Source organism: Nilaparvata lugens, chromosome 2, assembly GCF_014356525.2.
Source record: "Nilaparvata lugens isolate BPH chromosome 2, ASM1435652v1, whole genome shotgun sequence".
NCBI lineage: Eukaryota > Metazoa > Arthropoda > Insecta > Hemiptera > Delphacidae > Nilaparvata > Nilaparvata lugens.
Genome location: NC_052505.1, coordinates 81,973,715 through 81,991,663, shown reverse-complemented (window position 1 = coordinate 81,991,663; position 17,949 = coordinate 81,973,715). Strand labels below are relative to the sequence as shown.

The 17,949-nt window shown below is 34.8% G+C and overlaps 2 protein-coding genes across 2 annotated transcripts in view; one reads left to right on the top strand and one right to left on the bottom strand.

Moving 5' to 3' along the window:
• Positions 1–17,949, bottom strand: part of LOC111064454 (RYamide receptor-like) — a 390,152-nt gene that overhangs the window by 149,171 nt on the left and 223,032 nt on the right. The gene's annotated exons all lie outside the window — the stretch shown is intronic.
• Positions 1–17,949, top strand: part of LOC111057312 (RYamide receptor-like) — a 108,522-nt gene that overhangs the window by 83,300 nt on the left and 7,273 nt on the right. Inside the window, exons 6-7 of the mRNA XM_039421921.1 lie at positions 8,508–8,576; positions 14,267–14,596. Coding sequence (XP_039277855.1) covers positions 8,508–8,576; positions 14,267–14,566 — 369 coding nt within the window. The 3' untranslated portion in view covers positions 14,567–14,596. The remainder of the gene's footprint in view (positions 1–8,507; positions 8,577–14,266; positions 14,597–17,949) is intronic.

Sequence of the window (17,949 nt, the reverse complement as noted above, 5' to 3'; positions counted from 1 at the left end):
AACTGATCAAGCAATCCTCCAACAAGATGGTGCTACACCTCATTTCGCAAATCATGTTAAGCAATTACTGAATGATAAAGATAAACTTCATGGCCGTTGGATTTGTCATGGAAGTGATTTTTCAGATTGGCCACCCCGAACACCAGATTTAACTGTTTGTGACTTCTTTTTATGGGATTACTTGGAGGAGAAAGTTTATACCCATAAATTCAATAATGATATGGAACTAAAACGATTAATAGAAGAGGAACTTCTCCGGATACCGCGGAGTTTCTTTGTAAGAGCTCACAAATCATTTCTAACGCTGTTATCAGTGTGTTGCTGTGGATGGGTTTCAATTTAAATAATTTTGGACTTTTAAGGTTTTTTATTAGGCCTTGTTCCAGTTGTTTTATTCAAAAGTAATATTACATTATGTTTATGTATTATGTAAAAGTTATCATTGTATCAGGTCAGTATCACATATCAGGATATACCGTACGTTGATCAATATGATGATATTCAAATTTGAAGTATCATTGTATCAGGTCATGAATAATTATTAAATATCCACTCATGATTGAATTGTGGAATATAGTTCACGTATACACTGGGAGATAAGGAATTCAAATAATACAAATAAATTGAATCTCATCTTCACAAGCTTATGATTATCGATGGAAATCCTCTTCCCCGACGTGTATTCCATCCTTACCTTGAATTTCTTGACATTCACCTTCAACCTTTTGGAAGAATAATATCTTCAAATTTAGTTTAGTGCAAAAATGGTATTCTCAATCATCTAATAATACACCCTGAACTTCTCATTTTTTCCGCAGAAAAACACACATTTTTCTCCGAATAACAGAATGTAGTAAATGTACGATACCAATTATTTTAAAAGAATACTGTTCTGCAAGCTACAATGAATACAATCATAGACTAGACAGATGAATCATCTTGAATCTGTGATATAATACAAAACTATCTCTATTATGATGGAAATGTAAAGAACTGTCCTGCAAGATACTCTCTCTACTATAATGGAAGAGTAAGGAAAACCTCTAAGTTTTCAATTTCTGTGATCCGTGTGTTTCTCTGTTCTGAATAATCTTAGATAGTTCTCAGAATGTCGGATTGTTATTTCCATCCAATCTGGAAGGATGTCAAGTCCAAATAGGAGCGAAAGTAATTACAGTTGAACGTTAAACGTCAACTTGCATGACTATGGAATAAATTGCTATTCAAGTTGTTTAGGTAAATACGTCAGGTTGAAGTCCTGATGGGTTTCATAGGTGCATTTATAATGGTAGAACTTGATCAGAGTATGGAGTACGTTGGTATGAGTTGACTCACAACTCTATTTGCAACAGTTTCTAGGAAATTCTTGACCGTTTAAGATGTTGGTACACACGACCAGCTTTGAGCGCCTAACTTTCAAAGGCTTGTTGACAAGTCTGCAGGGCTTTATTCGCTCTACTCTGTTGAAGAGGAGAAATAAGGTAGGAGGTAGATGGTAGATGGAGATCTCTAAAATAAGAGGAGAGGATGGTAGATGAAAGAGGAGGCGCTTAGTTTTGTAAAAGTGGAGGAATGAAGAGGTTAGATATAAGATGACGAAGAGGAGGCGTGAAGCTCCATGAAAGAGGATAAATGAAGAGTGTAGATGAATGAGAGGAAGTGTGAGAAGTGATGAAGAGAAGCGGAAGAAGATGGAGAAGGAGGAAGGTTTGAGTAATTGCTAAGCGGTAATGGTGTGGTGTGAATGTGAACCATGTGGCAATACCTGAAAGCAGACGTCTAATTTACCACGATCAAAGACAGGCCAGTAATATCCTATCCTGCTCCGAGCGATGGTTGCTATAGTTAAGATATAGGTGGCTAATTCAACTGCTGAAATCGAGCTGATTCGATTCAGAATCGAGCTGAGTTGGGTTCATCCTGTGGGCTCAACTTAACCTGAACCTCACTGAGCCTTACTCAACTCACTGAACCTTACTGCTCATTCATCGTTGCATGCTACCAATCTACCTTTCCTCTCCTACCCAACTAGGTGGGTCTTTCTGTCAGAGACAGTTATTGATACTGACCGAGCGAATACAATGGATTGGTGATAATCGTATTCGTTGAATTCAATGAAGTTGAAACAGAATGCATCAATCACTGGAAACCTGGAGCAAAAAGTGCATCAGAATCGAAAATTAGAATCTTATTAAAAAAAATGCTATACTCTATGATGAAGTATAATAGTCTTACACATTCTATAATAAAACGTTTATGCTTCATTTTCATTGAATACTTAAAAAAATTTTAACTGATAACGACCTAGATTATGAACAGAAATGATATGTGAGCGAGTAACTAGCTCCATCTGGAATATGCCAGTTCCATATAAATTATTCATCGATCATAAATAATCACGAACAACATGTTACTTTTAGGTAGGCCATTATTCATCTTCAAATTCTCATAGGCTTAGTAATGTCCGATGAAATATCCATGTTCATATTAGAAATTTAATAATATTCTCATTGTTAGATGAAATCAATGAATATCATCACGATTTTAAATCACATCATTATTCACTTTGTGTACAAGTGAATATTAATTATTACTGTATTGAATTGGAATTATTATTTATTAAATTCAGACATAATTACATGAATCGGCAATCATAATCTTTATAGACATACTGGTTGAATTCGAGTCTTGCATCCTTAACTTCTTATGTTGGTCCAGTAAATTCACATGAAAATCAACAACAACTATAGTCTATAATCAATAGGCAAACACTGAAGCATGAATAATGTTCATAATTTCATTATAATATTAACGAATAATATTCATTAAAGTAGTATATTATTATACTACTCTAACTTTGTGATCATATACCATATCCTATCTCACTTCTCGATTTTCATCATTTCTGAGTAAATTGACCCTACTAAGCTCTATGACTAATACAGTATTATCTACAAGTGAATATACTACATTTTGAAAAAAATATATAATCTGGAATGATGAAACCAATGCTTTGAAAAATGATTCAAAGTGATTCCTCAATCCAGAATAATAATTTTCCAGAGATTGCAATGAAACAAGAATGTTGGCGGAATGTAACTGCTGTATATCTGTAATAGATCGTATCAGAATTTGAGCTTGGGAAGAAGTTTGTTCCCATTGTAAGGTGAGTGCAACCGCCTTAGTTTTCAAAACTTAAATTACAAATTCCGCAGCTTTGTAACTGTTGTTGAAGCTGTGAATGGCGAAACTTTCTTCGATAAGTGGTGTTGACTCTTCAACTCTTTTCAACTAACAGACTCAACTATTTGTTAACACTTTTATCGAAGAGGGCATTGGAATGTGAAGTTCTAAGTTCCAGAATGATAGCAGATTTATCATCTTGACGGTCGACTTCAACAAATAACATTGTAGAATGAGTAATTTAATTCATGAACTATAATTATATACATTTATTTATCTATATATATAAAAGCGAAATGGCACTCACTCACTGACTGACTGACTCACTCACTCACTCACTCACTCACTCACTCACTCACTCACTCGCATAACTAAAAATCTACCGGACCAAAAACGTTCAAATTTGGTAGGTATGTTCAGTTGGCCCTTTAGAGGCGCACTAAGAAATCTTTTGGCAATATTTTAACTCTAAGGGTTGTTTTTAAGGGTTTAAAGTTCGCCTTTTAGCATGTATATTCTTCTTCTCCCAATCTCTTAATTATAATTGAAATTTCCATATCATATGTTACTATAGAACTATAATCTAGATAGAGTACCTCTTCGAAACAGTTGTTAACTGGTCACTAAATTAATAATTTTGTTAGGTTGGCACCAAGTTGAAGATTGAAATGCATTTATCGCGGAAAAAATTATTGGGCACTGCTACTTTAATCAGAGCTATTCCTGGGAATATTATATTAAGATATATAAAAGCGAAATGGCACTCACTCACTGACTGACTCACTCACTCACTCACTCACTCACTCACTCACTCACTCACTCACTCGCATAACTAAAAATCTACCGGACCAAAAACGTTCAAATTTGGTAGGTATGTTCAGTTGGCCCTTTAGAGGCGCACTAAGAAATCTTTTGGCAATATTTTAACTCTAAGGGTTGTTTTTAAGGGTTTAAAGTTCGCCTTTTAGCATGTATATTCTTCTTCTCCCAAACTCTTAATTATAATTGAAATTTCCATATCATATGTTACTATAGAACTATAATCTAGATAGAGTACCTCTTCGAAACAGTTGTTAACTGGTAACTAAATTAATAATTTTGTTTGGTTGGCACCAAGTTGAAGATTGAAATGCATTTATCGCGGAAAAAATTATTGGGCACTGCTACTTTAATCAGAGCTATTCCTGGGAATATTATATTACTAGCCGTCAGGCTCGCTTCGATCGCAATATCTGTTTAGCCAGACTTTAGTCTGGATCCCAGACTGGATCGTCCTAACATATGATAAAAATGCTTAAACGAAAAATGCAGGCGAGCGAAGCGAGCCTGCTGATCTTATCTTTGGACGATCCAGTCGGGGGTCCAGGGGGCGGAGCCCCCTAGCTAGACGGATATGGCGAGCGAAGCGAGCCTGACGGCTAGTACTGTATATACCATAGTTCCATATTCCAATTGAAAAATGAAAATAATACCACCATTCCCATATTCATTTTTACAAAACATGTTTTGAACTATTCAGTCATTTTCAAGTGTTTATAGAACAAGTCTATAATAGAACTAGGTTTTCGAAGGCAAAGTGTGATTCATGTGCACAAAAGCCGGTTAAATAGTTTTAAAATATCAAAATTGAAAAATTTAGCTTCATTTTTAGCAGTCATTTGTTTTGAAGTGGAAATTGGACTTTTTGAAGTGAAAAGTGAAATCGAACCAACCCCATTCTTTTTTGAAACTTTTATTTGTAAAAATTTGGGAGAAGACAGTTTTGGGTTATGCCTGTTGTCTTCTCCCAGTCATATTGTAATTATGATTTGTGATCGACAATGAAATAAATAAATAAATAAATTCCCATTGTCATTAATTTCACGAGAACCAATCAGAGAAGCCATTTTTCGAAAAAGACTTCTCTGATTGGTTCTCATGAAATTGATCACGATCAAAATTCAACCGACTTTTGTGCAACTGAGTCTGAATTTTAGATAATTATATACTACATAGAGAGGTGTATGCTATAATGGCACTTGAGGAAAATACCAGACAGCGTTGCGTATTCTCCGCCTTGTCACTACATTCTGTAGAGGATAGCTGATATTGGCATATCTGATGTAATTATATCAACAGTTCATTCTTGTTTAAACTAATAATGATTATTTCGTATCTGTCAGGAAAATAAATTGTTCGATGATTCAATAAGATATCATATATCCATAAGCATATTGAATGTTTTGTCAATAGTATGATTATATCTCTACATTAACGATGGATAGATATGGATAGCAACACCAATGTTAATCGAATACTGTCATAATCAAGTGGACTCACGTGATTATATATGCTTTTTTTCGGTCACCCTTCGATCAAAATTCAAAAATATTATGTGTACTCCAACATTCACATTATTTGAATGTAAGTTTTGTTGACTACTTAGTCAATTCACCTGAAATGAGATGAATGAACAAATTTTTTCCAAGCTCAATACAAGAGTTGCGTCTTCACAATGCATTCAAAGGGATGTATTCCCTCTATTGCTATTGTATTAACCTACTACTATTAGCCTCGTGCTTTCAACTCCATAGCTTCCCTGACAAATACTGGACTAGTTTGTCACTAGTGCTCTGTACTAAAGGCGGTCAATAAAGTCTAGCTGAAATCACTTGCGAGGCAAACCTTCCGTGTCAGTTCATTTCGTAAAAGCTACAACAATGGTGGACGTGGTATTTTGCCAGCAGCTGAATTGATAGCTGCAGCTTTGTTCTAGCTGTGCTAAAACGGAGCAAGTTTTACGACGTACCGGTCCGGTGGCGAGAGATTTTCGCGTAAAAATCGGACGCCGGGGAACCGCTATTGACACCGACATCGCTGGCTGTTTGATTGTTTCCCTTCCATCTCATCGCAGCTGACGAAAGCTTTTTGTCAAAGATGGAAATTCAATAGCACTGGAGGGAAAAACTGGGCCATTTCATGGATTGAAGCTCATCACATTCAGTCTGTTTCCGAAAAAGGATTGTATAGTAACATGCTTGAAAACGAATTCAAGGTGGATAACATATAAGTACAGTGGAACCTCGATATAGTGCACTCCGTTATATTTAATTCACTGTAATAGTACATTTTTTTCTGCAGTCCATTGGAACGACCTTATAGGTTGCAATATAATATATATCGAATGAGTATGTAGCAGAAAGCGTAAAGTGACATACATATTCACAATTTTTGGGGCAAGACACTGATTGTGTCTAGAACTAACTGTTGATAGCCTACTAAGGATTTTACATCTAATCATTGGAGAAATCTTGATCAAGGTTCCAATATTGATATAGTACACTCTGACTTGGTAAAGACCTCTCTCAATGGTAAATTTTTTGAGTGGTCCCTTGAGATGTACTATATTGTCGAGGTTTCACTGTACAAATATTAAATTGGATAGAATTTGTCATATCAATTTCATGTTTTGTAGTAAACTGATGCTATCAATGTACCTGGAATACATTCTAGGTTCCTTAGTTGATATCCATATTGAATCAAATGACTCGAGATTGTCATAACCAATAATTTATTGAAAAATAATGGAGATTCTAGTTCCAGATGCTACTCCATTAACATTCTCCATTGAACTTACTCTCTAAGGCTAACTGTCACTCTAGGATGTAGAGGCCGGTACTAGCAATAATGAACAAATGAGTAGTCTTAACAATCTCCTTTCGTTTTATCAAATGACTTTATTGTGGAATATTTAGTTTGTTGTAATATTCATTTAAAATGTTTTTCAAGGCAATCAATTTGATTCGATTTGAATATTATGCTGTGAATTGCATTATTAGTTCTTAAAACATTTCGAATTAAAATATACATGATTATCATAGAATACTGTTGAAAATCTCATAAAAATTCCTTGCTGCTTGTTTTATTGATCCATCTCTGGTATAGTGTTAATCGATGATGTAATAGGCAGAAAAAATAGAATGGTGCACTCTTATAAGCTCGATAAGTCAAAAATATTTGCTGTGATATTTTCAATATACGTTTGTATATCCACCATGAATAATCAGACATTCCACGAAAAAATATCCATTGGAACCCAGTAAATTAGCAGCATATTTTCGTTAAGAAAGAAATTTTTTCGTTTGGCAGTTGGAAATTCCAAATGCCTGAAATGGAAAACCGTGTTGAACGAGTTGAATTCCAGACCATATTACGATATTTGCAGGTGAAAAAATATCTCTCTCATTGAATAATTTCCTGCACAAATGTTGTGTCAACAGCTTTCCTTTATCCTCCTGTAGAGTGTTTTTATCCGTTTAAAGGAGACAACATGAATATACTGTAGCTGTTTTATGGCTTCTATAAATAAAAGAACATCATGAAATATGATATTAATGTGATTCAACCAACCAATATGAATGTTAATCGATTCAAATCTGATGGACAAAACTGCAATTTCATCTTATCTTGATTCTTGAATGAAAAATTGAATGGAATCATGAAACCATTATTGTAAAAATGTCAATGTCATGAATAACATTTGGCCAGAGAAGTGAATACAATTATCCCAAAGTTGAAGAAATCGTCAATCACATGCAGATGAGCGGAACATGTCTGAATAAATGTGATCTGTCAAAAGATAGGCGATTGGGTTGAGAGTGTGCTGAGGAGGGTTGGAGGAGGACTTCCTAATTCGTATAGAATTATGCCCTCAAACTGAGTGATGCCTGCCCTCTCCAACCCCTCTCTACACTTCCTCCTCCTCCTCATCCTCCTTCTCCTCTTCCTCATCAGTTGACTGCTTAGCAAGTTTAGCCGCTCACTTCCGACTTGGACGATTTATTATGGCACAACTGTCAGAATGTGGCATACTTGAATGTGATGTTCAGCATCCCATTATATTGCCTAAATGCTGGCTACAATAATATCAAACCACAATAACCGACCGTTATTTCCAGTTATCAATGTCCTGAACTTCCTGTCCATCGTATGGACACAGTGTGGAAACGGAATAGGGATTACATTTTGAATGATTGGGGTTTTGATGGGATATAGTTTAGAAGTAACCGGTTACTGATTGTAGATGGCGCAGTGATTGAATAGAATAGTGTATGCTTAGGATAAGTGATGACGATTCTTTTCAAATTAATTAAATAACTATCTTTTCATTTTGAATACACACTAAATTCCGACGTATCCCGCTCGATACGACAAAGAGTGGGCTCGATATTCTCTATATCGACTATTTTTTATACATTTTCCCCCAGAGTGACCGATTTGACTGGATTGATATAATTCATACATATAATTAATTGTACTTTGTCTCATTGTTGATTTTTTTCCAGATGGTGAAGATGATGTTGACAGTCGTTGCAGTATTCACAATCTGTTGGTTACCGCTCAACATCCTACTGGTAAGCAAAAGTCTTTGAATCAAATAATCCTTGAATAATCGAATATTTTTCATAGGAATGGAAAATAAAACTGTTCTAAAATTTGTTTTTGTTCTAAATGATTAAATAATAATAATAGATTTTATTTCCATCAATATACGAATAAGCAATTCAATCAATAAAATGTACATAAATTCAAAAAAAAAAAAAATGAAATTTGCTACAAATATAAATAAAATGCATTTTTCCGGAAATTAGCCTACTCATGGGGAAACCCATGTTCTAGAGCAGGTGTAGTAGTAATACATCAAATTTAGAGTTCCTATAATTATCTTTTGTTTATATTTCTTCGAGACAGTTACCATCTATGTTTGTATTAACAAAACATCACAAAGATCTTCATTATAGCATAGACTGAATGAACTCGAATCTGTGGCTATAGTTCCTAGTTTTTATGATTCTATGTTATAATTTACAACGTTTTTCTCTCCAGGGATTAGTTTGAAAGTAATATTATTTCCTGAGTCATCATACTGGTGATTGAAGCTTAGAGTTTATTCACAGTTTATATATCTTGATCAATGGAGACTTCCCATTATTCAGATCTTTGTCTTTGGATAACTGACAATGCATATTTCAAAATTATTCTTATTATCAGACAACCAAGAAACAATCATGGCACCAGTCATCTGCCCAAACCATCTGCTATTTCACGTAGTTGATGCACATTCCGCTAGTCTTCCAATGTGATCATAGAGAGAAAAGTATTTAATCGAATATGTAATGAGTATAAAATACTCAAAGAATACTGCGATCATAGAGGAAAAGTAATATTTCATTTCTGATGCGAGTCTCATGTAGCTCAAAGTCTGAATCCTCAGAAATGCCAGCATGCTTGTCCAACCAGCAACCGACAGAGTAGGGAAGAATTAGCAGTTGAACAATAGTTTCACCAATCCTCTTTGGAAGGAACTTTTCCAGTCTTCTCTGTGCTTGTTCAGTCAGTACTCTATTATTGACTGACTGCTTCTCAGTGCTATTCACTCGGGATTTTCTGATGGCTACTTCTGATTGGCTACCTCCAAAGATACAGTTTTTTCCCTCAAAGTTGAGTCAGTGTGTATTACTTTAGTATAGATGCACTGAGTAATTGTGTGATGAGAAAAATTCAAGTCAAATTCAATTTATTTGCCATAACATTACAATTAAGAGTGAATCAACGTGAGAAGTCAAAATAATCATCATTACAGAACTGCTACTATATTATCGTTCTCGAATACCTAAAATCACTGTACATGTCACGAATAGAATAATATTAAGTGATAGTGAATGTATCATGATGTTCACACTATAGACTTTACACAAGTGATATGTATACAAGAACTATTATAATAACTCTAGCGACAAGTTAGATTCACAAAGATAAAAAGTTCTTCTTTTTCACGTACTGTAAATTTAACTGGAACGTATTTTTTATCATTGTATTTTTATCAAGTTCATGGAATAAGCATGAGTCCACTTACTTTCCTATTTAGGGCTATTGAAATAATCGAAGCCCAATGTCAGCTTTTGTTTCAAACTCGATATGAATGATAATATATTAAATGCGATTATATCTACTTGTAACATGCTTCAAATGACAGAAAAATTATCGCATTTCGGCTCCCAATTAAGACATTATATTCTTTAAGTAACATCTTCTTGTATAAGTAAGTCTTCATGATAATTCAGTAGCCTAATTCGAGGTGTGAATTTTTGAAACCTCTTCAACCTATATTTGCATCTTACTCATTATCTATAATCGAAATACACGTGAAGATTCCTGTTACAAATTGTATGATTACTTATTGCTAGTCGAATGATGTGATTGAGAATTATTCAGGAGAGTACTCCTCTCATTGAAGATGTCTTCAGTGATAACTCACATCCAGAATGATAGTAAGAATGTAATCACGTGATTATGAAAAAAACATTGGATTTTATGTTATCATGAAAATGAACTTTGAAGTACTAATAACATCTTATTGCTTTTCTCTCACACTCTGGGGTTACTACGCCTGTATTTCCTCCCAGACTTCAGTTATAATCGTTAACAATAACTGCTTATGGAGCATCTCTCCTTTCAAGTCTGTTCCATTAGCAGAATATATTCCATGCTGAGAAAAGGAAATATTTGAATGTGCTGTCCTAAATTCATTTCCCGAAAGAGAAAAGTATTTTATCACTTATTATGATTCGCATTTGCATGTAGATGCGGCTGCTAATTATAGCGAGAGATTTTCGCATCAATCCAAGGATAGCTAACCAATTAATACTTCTGTTTTAAGAAATAGTTTATGCTGTTCCAGTAATATTAATTATTTCTTTCACTACTACAGAAAGTTGGATTTCACACCTTGTAGCTGTTCCACATTTTATTCACATTCTGTTTCACTAATATTATTCACTTATTTCAAATTTGATTCACCAATATTTTTGTTTCAAAACATTTTCCATAATATTGTCGAGTTTCCCACAAATTCCAGTATTGCTTATATTTCTCTTACTCAAGAAAGATGCATTTCACACCTTGTAGCTTTCCCCTATTGACGAGAAATTTGATTCACATTCTCACACACTTCCCTTAGGAGTTAGCATTCAATCTGCTAGCCACAAAATATTCATGTATCAGACCCATACTATCGAGTTATACAGCTTTCTTCAGATTGTTCTCGATTCTCTTGAGATTTATATGCCTTCGATGTGTTAACCTGAAATATTTATTTGTTTCTTGGGAAATTGGATTTATAATACTGACAAAATATCTACTGTGATCTCCATGGTATTGTTCACCAATCAACTTGACAGCAGTAAATTCTACTCTCACAAGAGAATTTGTTATGAATAGAACAATTTGATTGTATGGGAAGAGATGGTATGGTATTTCTTCATAATGATGAGAATGAGACTCCGATATTGTCAATATAACACTATATTCATTATTAATTCACATACTATAAAGTGTAAATATTTGTAATGTAAAATGTTCAACAAATATATTTTGTGAACTGATTTAGTGGTATTGAGAATATTAGGGGGTCTTATTCTCCTTGTTATAAATTCAATAATTATCGGAATTGAGACGGATTTTGGAAAATAGAAATAAATATATTGAGCCGCCTCTAAAAATCATATCGATGAGAGTAATGCTCAAAGGGCATTTCAAATTTGAGAATTTCTTTGTTCTCAAATTCATAACAAAATCAAGTATTCATCGCAGCATGGTATTCACTTGATACGTGATTAAGCTGTTAATATATTTAATATTATCCCCAATCTACTGTGAAAATTATGACTGTTTATTATCAGTTAATTTATTTATTTATTTAGTTTATATATTTTTTTGCAATTGTGAAGGAAGAGTTTTGTTTGGATTCGTATTTGGAAATTGATCAATCTAATAGATTCAAAATTGTAGTAGATACATTTTTGGACTCAAAATTGTGTACAAATTATCATTAAGTTACGTAAGTAGCATAACCTTTAGACTGTGTATTCCAAATTAAGGTTTGAAGCAGTTTTGGGCAAATGCTTGTTGTTTTTACCTGAATTGTATTTGCATATGAATAAATAAATAAATAAATAAATAAATAAATAAATTCTGATTTAAAAATAATAAGAATTAATTGAAAATATTGATGATCATAACAAACTTGTTCACATAAACTGTAGACTGTATAGTTAGTTACCTTCCATCATGTTCATTTCACGAAGTGGTCACGAGGAGTTTCCTGAACGAAAGCATATTGTCTTGAATTTGTAATATTTGTTATTGTTTTGAATTAAATTTGTCATGTTCAATAATTACATTACTACGAAACTATTCAGTTCATAGATCGAATGAAGTATCCGATTTAAATGGAATAATATTATGTTATCTTGAATAAATTGGCCATATTAAATCCATAAATCGCAACTATTCAGTTCTGACTGAATGATTGAAATCTTGTTATCCTTTGAGAAATGCTGGAACCGATTGCAACGGGTTATGAACCAACGATCATTTGAACACTGTATTTGTAAATGTCAAACTGTATTGATCCGTCAATATATTCAGGCATTGATCCGTCTGTATTGCATGAACGGATCTAGATAGACCACGTAGGCTGGCTCAAATTTAGTAGATCGTTTGAAATTCAGTCAGTGCATCGAAACTTGAAGAGTAATCAATCGCCTGATCAAGCCACTCTTGATTAATGGTCTAGTGGTGTATGAAGCGTCGAAACTCGCATATGGCGGACTAAGCCTAGCAGCCTAAAACAGAGTATAAACTGATGCCAATCACAAATCAGAGTTACATTACCTGAGCTTCTCGACACACTCAATCAAACATTCCTCATCAATACCACTTAAATTGTGGCATCCAATGCAGAAGAGTTCATCAATAGAGATTTTAACTACTCCACTATGTTTGCAGGATTTCTGCTCATCATGCATTGAAATAAATATAGTTGAAACCGGATACTAGAGATCAACGTACCTAGAAACAATACCTATTCTAGGTACCTTGCTAGAGATTAGGTAGATAAGAAGCCGCGTCTCAGTTCTACAATACACCATGGACAAGAAATACAGTGGTGCTCATCCAGATTTCTTTTTTATCCCCTCATCCATCATAACAAGATTTTCAATGACGCATTTATATGGCAATTATTGCCATCATCGAGTGCATTATACATTCAAGATCAATAAGTTTCGGTTATTGGATCAATAAGATCGAGTCTATTGGTTCATTCTACATACGAAACCTCTCCAATTTGATGGAAAAACTTTCTCCGAGAAATGTATCGCCATCCAGTCAACCACAATGTTGGAAAGCAAAATCGATATCGTGGGAAATTGACATTTTGGAAAATAATCAACCAATATATCAATTATTATTCAAGTCATTGATCAATCATTTACTTATTATAAATAATTAATCATCCAAATCCTAAATCTTTCATCTCTTCTACTACTACTTCTTCTTCTTCTTCTTCATCATCTTCTCCTCCTCTTCTTTCCTTCCACTCTCCCCACAGCAGTACGGAACAATTCCGCAGTATTCATGGAAAACTAGGATCTCAAATTCTTCAACCATGAAATTCTCCTTCTTCCATTGTCCCTCTCCTTCCCATCACACTTACTTGCAGTTTGCACTGCGGAGTCAATCATTAAGTCTTATAAATCAATCATTCATTTCATTTAATGACAAAAATTGGTAGTGGAAAAAACAAAGCCCTTACTATTAACTATCTGACTTACTATCTAACCTAAGGACCGGTTTCCAAACTCGGGATTTAGCTAAGTTCTAGACTTTGAACAGCTGAAATCAGAAAATTTGCTTTCCGAGACGGGGCGTAGTCCTCGTCAACGTTTGAATTAAATTTCGAGAAACTAGTGTAAACTAGTGTAGTTACAAAATAATGTAAAGTTTTAGCTATTTCAAATTATTCAGGAATGTTTCATTACGTGAAGGAGAAACGTTTCCAATTGAAGAAATGAGAGAATAAAGATTCTCCATAAAAGCTGGGACAACTCCCCGTTTCGGAAAGCGAAATTCTGACTCCAGCTGTTCAAAGTCTAGAACTTAACTTAATCCTAAGCTCGGAAACCGGCCCCGAATTTTGAAGATGAATTCCATATTTTCTGGCTATGTTTTCATAATAACTTATCATGATTGTGCGTTTCAGATCACATGGCAGAGCTGCGACTGGCTGTCAGAGTGGAGCGGCCTGCCCTACCTGTGGTTCGCCTGCCACTGGCTGGCCATGTCACACAGCTGCTACAACCCGTTCATCTACTGCTGGATGAACACTCACTTCAGGGCCGGCTTCTGTGGCGTACTAGGCTGCGCGCTGCCCAGACGCAAGAAGCGACGTCGCAGCAGTCACGCGCCGCCACTCGGTCGCGTCAACACGTGCGCCACTTATGTCAGCGTGCGACGCGCGCCGCGCGACCGCAGTCTCACGCGCATCGAGCATGCCATCTGAACCAAACGCAGGGCAGATCGTGGATTTCAGGTATCAATTCAATTTAAATCACATGATTTTTCTGTTTTTGCTGATGGTTAGGCTCACGTGATCATCTGGATTGTGCATGGGTGATGATAATAATGATGATGATCGATGAATAACACGATCGTTTCACTTTTTTTATCAAAAAGAGCGGCTAGAGGTATTTTTTTCCAATTGAATGAATTTATTCACCTACTGTGACAATGATGGAGGACCTGCCGAAAGATCTCGTTGTCACAGTGAGTGAATAAATCAATTTATAGGAGAGATGTGACTGCTAGTCGTTCATTTCAATAAGAAATAAGTGATTTAATCTAGTGAGCAGTTCGTGATGGAAAACAACTTTGAAGAACGATATATTTGCTTTTGCTGAGTGCTATGATAACATGAGCTCCAGGCTTGTGCGTGGGTGATGGGATTGATGATGATGCTGATGAATAACACATTTTTTGTATTTCTTGTTCTTAGCTGAGAGTGATGCCCACATGATCCCCTGAATTGTGCGTGAGTGATGAGACTGATGATCATCATGAGTAACACATTTTTTGTTTGTTTTCTTTTATACTGTGGGTGATGCTCACATGAGCTCCAGGATTTTGCGTGAGTGATGATAATGATGATGATGAATAACACATTTTTAATATTTATTGATTTTCTTAAAGGTGATACTCACATGTCTCCAAAATTTGGCACTTCCTGAAGTACAATAACAGTGGAAACAGGATTCTATCAAATTATCATGTTGTCTTTTTTTAACGTGCCAATGCAATGATGGACCCATTGGACTCTATTTTTTGTCTGTCTTTTTACATGTCAATGTTCACCTTATTGGATTCTTATCATAATACCCTAGTTCCTCAATACTACGTACCTAATCATGATAGTGAAAGTTCCAAAACGTGCTTTTTTTATTAGTTATATTTTATGCTTTCAAAAAATGAGTTCATTTCCAAAACTGTACGAATTCAATAAAGCCGGTTGGGGCGCGTCTATTCCGCTCATATATTGTGTTTTCTGGAAGGACATAAGATCCTCATACTGCATAATATTCAAGTATTTCCCATTATGAGAAATACTGAAATGTATGACAAATATACAAAACACAGGTCTTCTTTGCTCTTAGTAATAGTGTTTTGATACAGTAGGTACTCTTTGCTACCCGTTGTGAGATCGCACTGTATCAACAATAGGAATCAACAGGTCAGGAAGTGGATAATCGTGATTTCAGTTCTACATAATATTATGTCAAAGCCGGCCAGGCATGCTTAAGCCCAAAAGCCTTGTAGGTCTACACTGAACTTGATGGCATGTGCTTATCAAGAAGCCTAGCTTTGATACATACACTCGGTTCACCATGCTATTGGGTATTGGAATCTATGGCAATCTGAATCAGTAGGCCTAGGCTACCAACCTACACGTCGCTTGTGACTTTAATATCCGATTGCCACCAGTAAACAGTGGAATCCTTAGCCTCTGAGAGCTGTCGTATGTGATTGGTTGCTTCGTCAACCATGCAAAGAGAAGACAGAATCATCGATAAACATCATTCACTTCCCGTATCTGATTGAAACTAACTTCATCATTAAAAATGACTCTAGAGATCTCAGTGTGTGATTTTCGCCAAATAAAGATTCATTTTATTTTAAAGAAGAGAGCAAAAAACATCGGTTGTGAGTCATGAATGAATTATCAAGTATTATCATGATCGACAAGAATCACGTAGTGATTGATTCCACGATAGTGATTTATTATACAGAGTGGGTGAAAAGTCCAAGAACAGCTTAATATCTCATACACAAAGGTAATTTGATGGTGGGTGTGATTGGGAGTCCTATTCAAATTGAAAATACTACTCTACTATGACTTCAAAAATCTGGTCCGCCATCTAGGATCCACCATATTGAATGCAACTTTATTTTTTTAAATAGGAAGGTGGTCATGCTATACATGATTTCGATACGAAATTTCAATAAAAATGAATGGCTAAAACCGCACATCGATATCTCGAACCGTTCAGAAGATATTCACATTATTAATCAATACTATTCAAAGCAGAAAGGAGAAAAAAAAGTATGAGAACGGCTTAGTATCTCATAAGAAATTGTGATTCCGAAGGTTGGTGTGATTGGGGATCCCTCTCAAATTGAAAATACTACTTTACTATGACTTCAAAGATCTGGTCCGCCATATTGAATGCAACTTTATTTTTCAAATGGGAAGGTTGTCATGCGATACATGATTTCGATACGAAATATTTCAAGAAAAAATGAATGGTGAAAAACCGCACAACGATATCTCAAACCGTTCAGAATATATCAACATTTTTAATCAATACCAATTATGTATTTCATTTCTGATATACATGATATTGATTAATAATGTGAATATCTTCTGAACGGCTTAAGATATCGATATGCGGTTTTCGCCATTCATTTTTTCATGAAATTTCGTATCGAAATCATGTATCGCAGGATCACCTTCCTATCTAAAAGAAAATAAATAAATTCAATATGACGGATCCAAGATGGTGAATCAGATTTTTGAAGTCATAGTAAAGTAGTATTTCCAATTTGAGTAGGATCCCCAATCACACCCACCGTCAAATAAACTTTGTGTATGAGATATTAAGCTGTTCTCGGCCTTTTACCCACTCTGTATAAGTTAGTGATTAATATTATATTTATAATGATGTGGGCTACCTCGTAGTGATTTATTTTGTAGTCTACTCAATGGAAGAAAGTGATAAGTAATTAATTCAAGAGAATCAATTTCTGAAATGAAAGAAGTTCTCTCAAGTACAACCACCTCTGTATTTATTAATGAAAACGTATAATCTACATGCTTATTATGCATGAAATTTATAATCAAGATTGAATTCGGAATTCTATGCTGACTTTCAACTAAAACTACCTCAGTTTTTGTGCCATCCTTGTGATATTTTGGCAACTGTTTATTGATTAATCCAATTAGTCTTATTGTTTATCAATCACTCAAAGAATATTCTTAGTTCAGCCTTGTTCGAATAATCGTTTATTTCAAAGTTTGAAATATTTTATATAGTTGTACTTATTGTTAAATCTATCTCTTCCTTTGTGATTTCACCTCTTCCAACTCCACCTCTTTCCTTAAATCTTCTACTTCAGGGTTGTACTTTACTCTCCCATATAATTGTCAATCCCCAGTCCTTTTCTCCACTCGACTTCTAGGAGTTAGAGTACAAATTATGAATAGTTCAATTAATTTCAGTTTACAATAGCATCCCAAAAGCATCCGACAAACAGAAGTTGAAGTTTGAATTTAATTTAGACTGCGATAAATTAGATTCGAATGAATATTATTGGACAGTAGTTATTATGCTG